Source organism: Eptatretus burgeri, chromosome 8, assembly GCF_056783735.1.
Source record: "Eptatretus burgeri isolate ZD-2024b chromosome 8, Ebu_testis_v1, whole genome shotgun sequence".
Taxonomy (NCBI): domain Eukaryota; kingdom Metazoa; phylum Chordata; class Myxini; order Myxiniformes; family Myxinidae; genus Eptatretus; species Eptatretus burgeri.
The window spans coordinates 22,095,285-22,101,968 of NC_140968.1; the positions used below are offsets into that span (position 1 = coordinate 22,095,285).

Sequence of the window (6,684 nt, forward strand, 5' to 3'; positions counted from 1 at the left end):
TTTGACCACTTTAAAGGGCCGTTGCTATGCCGTTGCTCAACAATTGGATTTTTTTTTTACACTCAACGACTTTTAAACGGTACCACTCAGCTATTTTCATTGTTTACAATGAACGATTAAAATTGCTGTCACTCGCCTTTGTTTTTTGACGCTGGCGCTTGGAAATTTTAATCGTTTCTATTGAACGTGCTAAATCGCTCAAACTCCACTATTGAAAGTAGACGCTTGCGCTCAACAATTGGATTTTTTTACACTCAACGACTTTTAAACGGTACCACTCAGCTATTTTCATTGTTTACAATGAACGATTTAAATTGCTGTCACTCGCCTTTGTTTTTTGACGCTGGGGTTTGGAAATTTGAAGCGTTTCTTCTGAACGTGTTAAAACACTCAAACTCGACTATTTTAAATAGACGCTGCCGATGGACAATTGGAATCATAGCCAAGCTAGACATCGAAGTGTGAACATCCTCGTCATGCCGAAGAAAAGTTTGAAGAATGCTGCAAATAAGTATCCTGGCCGTGGCCGTGGACGCTGACGCAAGGACGATCCATTATACCGACGTCTTTCAGCCTATGAGTAATTTAAAAGTAACGTCTGTCGACGTGTGGCAACGATCGCGTAACGTGCCAACAACACGTTAATCATAGGTTATAAATAAGTTTCAGGTACGCTAAACATTACCTTGGCGTGTCTCAACTTATGATTAACTTACAAGTAGCATGTGTTGACGTCTGTCAACGATCGCAGACCGTGCATACAACTTGTGGCCAGCGTAGCGGAACGTGTGAGTCATACGCTGGCATACGTCGTGAAATTTCAAGCATGCAAAAATTTGAGGACAACCGAAAAGTACAACGTTTAAAGCCAGCGTACAACGACGTATGGCAGTGTTTTTCAGCGTGCTCTCAATGTTATCAAAACTTACCCATAACGTATTCAATGTGTGCCAGCGTTTTAGAAAAAAATTTCAAAAATCGGCATACATTGGCTAAAACGTCAAGGTGTGACTGGGCCTTAAGGTAAGAGTGAGAATGAGGTGAGTACGTAGAAGATAATTAGATAGACAGATTAAGTGAAGAGGATGTGCATAAGGCACGTCAGATTGCACACCGACGTTGGGCTAACTTTGACAATAGATCGGCAAATGTTGGAACAGTCATAAGCTGATTTCCAACGTCGGTCCTAGGTTGGCAATATGGTGTAAAAGCCATCCGACGTTGCGCTGACATTGGCCCGAGACAAGATTACATTGGGCTAACGTCGGCAGCCAATGTTGGCTCAATGTCGGTGTGCTATTTGGGACAGGAATGATGGGAAAAATAATCTTTACCTGTGTCTGTTTCTTGTATATTCTTGCACAATATATGTATTGTTACGTTTGAGGGGGGGGGGGTATGCATTCAAAGGGTAATTGGGATGTTTAATTAGGTATGCCATGCTGTTCGAGTTTACCAGGATCTCGATGCAATAAGTAGCAATTCAGTGGTGATAAGTTGTCTAGTAAATGTTCATTTCTTCAAGGGGGGAATGATAATTGTCACGTAATTAGATAAGGACACGGGATAGGGTAAGTGTGTCTGCGTAAACCCCTTTTAGTAGTCCCTGGAGGGTGGCCGTGACGTCACAGGACAGTGCAGCGGATGGCTCCGCCCCGTGATCACGATTGGCAGAAGGCGACGGCGGTGGGCCAATAAACGGCTCAATTGGAAGTGACGAGGACAAGAGGATAAAAAGGTTCTGTTCAGGGTCGAAAAGAAAGAGGAAGAAGATCGGGACAAAAAGATCGTGTTTTTTTGGTGTGGAGGCTGTTGCGCGGGAAGCGTACTTGTTGTGCTGATTCGATCGTGTTCTTCATCGTGTCTTGGAGCCTTGCTGAGCCTCGTGCCTCACCTTGGTTGGCTCTGGGGTTCTGCTGACTCAGAGTACGGGGTCGAACGGCGGGCGGACCTGCCTCCCTCTCCTGCTCGCAATTTGGCGCCAGAACTGGTTCCCTGGCGGCTGTGAGCGGACTTGGGCCAGGACCAGGAGGTCGACAGCACCACGGTTTCTCCTGCCCCCCCACCCCCCTGACGAGAGCAAGGCCAGCTCGTCCGACGCTGATCCAGGGACAGTTGCGTCCACACCACGGTCCAGCCTGACCACCAGAAGTAGCTACGTTGTGTGTGTGTGTGTGTGTGTGTGTGTGTGTGTGTGTGTGTGTGTGTGTGTGTGTGTGTGTGTGTGTGTGTGTGTGTGTGTGTGTGTGTGTGTGTGTGTGTGTGTGTGCGTGCGTGCGTGTACTTGGCGCCTTAGAGGGTTTGAGAATTGTATATTCATTGGAATTGTCTGTGTTTTTCCCCACGCGCGATCCCACACCATCCCGTCGAATCGCCCCGGATCCCTTTTCTTGCCGAGTCTTGTTATTTCTGGTTAATAATAAAAACAAATAAACATCATCAACTCAGTGAAAAGTGACTCGTGCCACCTTCCTCGTCCCATTTGCGGTAGAGCGATTAGAACCGCCATGTTTGGGTTATAAATAAATAAACCGCCTCCATTGTTTCGGCTCATTCTACGTTGGCGGGACTGTTCAAGTCCCGTGGACGTCACAGTATATATTTACTACAACATGGGCAACTTGCCTTTCCATTTACATGTGCAGAGCCAAGTGATGCCTGCACAAGGCCGAGAAGAGCTTCCACAAGGCCTTCACACTCACGGAGCCGACGCCTTGCTTCTTCTCCAGCAGAGCTCACATTCCTGAGTGCAAAGGGAGTGGGTTGTGATGAAGAAATAGGTGATTGGAAGTCAGAAAAATAACATTGAGATGACATAAAACAATGGACAGAAGATAGTAATTCATTGCTTTCCTTCATTTAGTTTATTTGGTTCACTCTGGTCTTGGCTTCTGAAAATGCATCATTCAGTACTGAACATCCTGAAAAGAGATTATTTATGACTTTGGTTACTCTTTTGGCAAATATACATATGTTTACTTGGCATGCTATATGCAAATGATATTGTCACTGCATATAAATTTAAATTACTCCATTTATTTTGGAATGCAAGTTAATCCAGATAACTTTCCTATTCAGATGCACAAACATTCTTACTCAAGGCACTATAACATTCATTTACAAGGATATAGCAGTTACTTTAACATGACTACCACTACTACCACTACTAATCCGCATGCCCAACTCAGGGGCATAGCGACCCCCATAACTGTCGGTCTTCCACCTACTGCCAACATTCACATGGGCTCAAGCCAATCTGTGATGCGCATTGGCGTAACCAAGAGAGTCTTTGGCGTCCTCGAGGATGGAGTTAGGTTTGATTGGATCAGTGACCATAGTAAAGGTTTGTGGCAAATTCCAAGGAGATATGGGCCGGTACATGTTCGCTTCAGTGGCGGACATGTTCATAAAGGGAATAGCGTCTCCTTGCAATGTAGAGTGCGATGGGGCTAAGTCTAGTGATCTCACAAATGGTCCTGTTTGAGACTCGGTCATACCATCGAACCCCAAGGATGCGGCGTTGACCGCATATGGAAAACTTGCAGGGTCTCTTTGTCCTTTTTCAAAACTGTCCAGGTCTCACAGCCGTAGGGGAACAAGTAGGAGGCATGATCTGTAAATGTGGAGCTTTGTTGGTGAACCAAGACAGTGCTGTTTCCAGACAGCATCTCATTGCTCCATAACAGAGCCAGCCATGTCGATTTGTCGACACACATCAGGGCTGCAGTATCCAGATGAATGAATATTGGAGCCCAAGTAGGTGAAGTGGTCCAATGACTCCACAACTATGCCAGAGATAGGTACTAGTAGGAGGGAGGGATCAATTGCAGCATTCTGTATCTTGGTTTTTTTCCATGAGGGTTTGAGGCCTAAGCTTTTAGCAACTGATTCAAAGCAGTTGAACACAGCTAGCCAGTGGGCAGTGTCTCTCACAAATATAGCAGCATCATCTGCACACAATAGCTCGGTGACGACTTATCTACCAACACCAATTCCAAAATGATCTGCACTCCTTGACATTATCCAGTCCATGGCACAACGGAAGAGGAAGGGAGCAAGGACGCAGCCCTGACAATGTCCAGAAGATGTGGGAAAAGAGATAAGTCAATGTCCACTCTAACGTAAGCTATTGTATCTTCGTGAAGGTTATGGATAAGGTTGAAAAGTGATAATGGAACTCCATTGCTCTCAACACCTTCCATAGGAATGTCTGATCAACTGAGTGAAATGTGGCCTTCAGGTCGACATATGCCACATTTAATGGGTGCTGAAATTCCCGAAGCAATTCTGTGAGAAGGCAAAGGGCCAGTATGGCATCCATAGTCGACCTGTTTGGGATGAAACCAGATTACTGGGGGTGTCTACTTTGTAGCAGGGGGGAGTAAATATGGTTCAGAAGAACATGAGCAAATACTTTCCCAGGGACTGAGAGCAAGGTGATGGGTGAGAGCTACTGCAGTTAGTGTGAGGACCTTTGCCTTTGTAAAAAAAAAACATGACCGTTTTTACAGCCATTTTTCCCTGCTATGCAGGGGTTAGGCTTTTTCTTGAGGCAATGTTTTATGGCCGGATGCCCTTCCTGACGCCAACCCTGGTCGCCTCTTACGACAAACAGGGATATGGTATACCTATTCTAACCGGGGCATAGGACCTTTGCCTTTGTAGATGCAGAATATTATACTATTGTTCAACTCTCGTGGAACATGGCCAGAATTCCAGACATTTATGAAAAGGTCAGGTCAGCAATGGGAACATGCACCAGAGCAGCGCATTGTTGTGTCCACTTTCTGCCGGAACGCCAGGGGCCTCTGTCTGGCCATCCCCCAGGCAGATGCCTGGCTCATCCCCATCTCCTTGAGATGCCAGCAACTTGCTGCAATCATGAGTCACATGGTCGGCCCGTTGGCCACCTCCACCCAAGAGGCTCCCTCGCTGACAGAATCTGGTGAGCAGGATCAGGTCAGGTCAGATATGGGAGCATGCACTGGAGCAGCGCGTCCACTTTCTGCCGGTACTCAAGGGGTCTCCGTCTGGCCATCCCCCAGGCAGATGCCTGGCCTATCCCTCTCTCCTTGAGATGCCGATCAACCTACTGAAAACCACAAGGCATGTGGTCAGCCCATGGGCCTCCTCCACTCACGAGGCTCCCTCGCTGAGAAAATGTGGTGAGCAGGATCAGCGTCAGGAAAACGAGCCACATGTCCATACAGCTGTAGCTGACACTCACAGACTATGCAGGTAACAAATCTCATTTGATTCCCTCTCAGCAACTGCTCGTTGGACACAAAGTCTGACCAACGATAACTAAGGATTCTCCAAAGAGACCTGGTACCAAAGGAATTGAGTTTCTGTCTCAGATCCCTGGGAAGAGTCCAAGTCTCATATCCATAGAGCAAGACTGGAAGCACCAAGGACCTGAAGATGTGGACTTTTATTCTCCTGCACAGGTACTGACAAGCACCACACCCCATGATACAGTAAATCCATGACTCCCCATGCCTAAGACATCTATTGACCTCTGGCTCACAGCCAGCAGAGACATGAATATCACTGCCAAGGAAAGTGAATCTTCCGGCTTTTGAGGCAACGGCTGTTTCTCTGAGTGGTCTCTGCCGACTTTCTCAAAGTTGTTTCCGGTAGTTATTTGTCGTGTTTTGACTGTTTATTTTGTAACCCACATGTTTACTGTGTTCCTAGTTCGGTTTGGTTTCAAAATTTGTGGTATTTTGTGAGTTTTCGTCGATCTTGCCATATTGGGTTTCCTTGAGGCCTTCCCATCTTTCCTCTCCCAGTGCACGGCCGATTTTATTTGTATTTTCTCCCTACTACCATCAGTTCTTATTTTCTCCACTTTACCGACTGCCCCCCTTCTATCCCTCCCAACTCCAACCTCTGTTTCTTGTCCTAAAATTAAAAAAACAATCACAAAACAAAAAAAAAAACAACAACCATTTTTCCCTCCATACCCTTTCCCCACATATCCATGAGAAGACTTTTTTTTCCTCCTTCTGCCATCATGCTATCTTCCTTCTATTTGAGTCAACCCACTTTCACCATATACCGTCACGATTTCTTTCTGCAACCTTCTATTACCTAATCTTACCGAATCTTCAAAAATCCATGAAAAAAATTGTTTCTTTATATCCTCTCACTAAACACCTTCCGCAACCATGGGTTTCTCTACCCTTTCTTCTTACTGTTACTTTTCAGACCCCCAGTTTCCTTTTTTTCCCCAAATTCAGTGCCAATTCACCTCACCGACTTAAATCTACCTCCTCATAACCCCTCACCTGTTATTTCCTCTCCTTACCCCTCCCATCTTGCCCCTCATTCTCCCTCAACTCTTAGCACCTCTTCACTGTCTTCTGCTTCAGTATCAGCTCCAACTCTGTTGTCCCAAAGTATGTGGTGCTCTAACATCAGTGGGCTCCATTCTGACATAAAAGATATCTCCCTCTCTCAATCACTACACTTGTCAAAACCACAAACATACTCCTCCTTTTCTCTCATCTCACCTCCCCCTCTTCCCAACCCCTGAAATGTTGTACCCCCCCCACCTACTCCCTTCTTCACCATACGACCACCAAGTCTCATCTTTCTCCTCTCCACACCTCTCCCATCACCCTTCCTGCTCCTTGGCCATGCCTGCTCTTATCGTCTCGCCCCGCTCTTCAAGCTTCCGTC

At 46.2% G+C, this 6,684-nt stretch overlaps 1 protein-coding gene across 5 annotated transcripts in view; it reads right to left on the bottom strand.

The window, feature by feature from the left end:
- LOC147021289 (catenin delta-2-like) overlaps positions 1–6,684 on the bottom strand; it is a 344,800-nt gene that overhangs the window by 99,558 nt on the left and 238,558 nt on the right. For all 5 annotated transcript variants that reach the window (XM_085891110.1, XM_085891107.1, XM_085891108.1 and 2 more), the window contains one exon: positions 2,626–2,743. In XM_085891110.1, the coding sequence (XP_085747236.1) occupies positions 2,626–2,743 (118 nt within the window). The remainder of the gene's footprint in view (positions 1–2,625; positions 2,744–6,684) is intronic.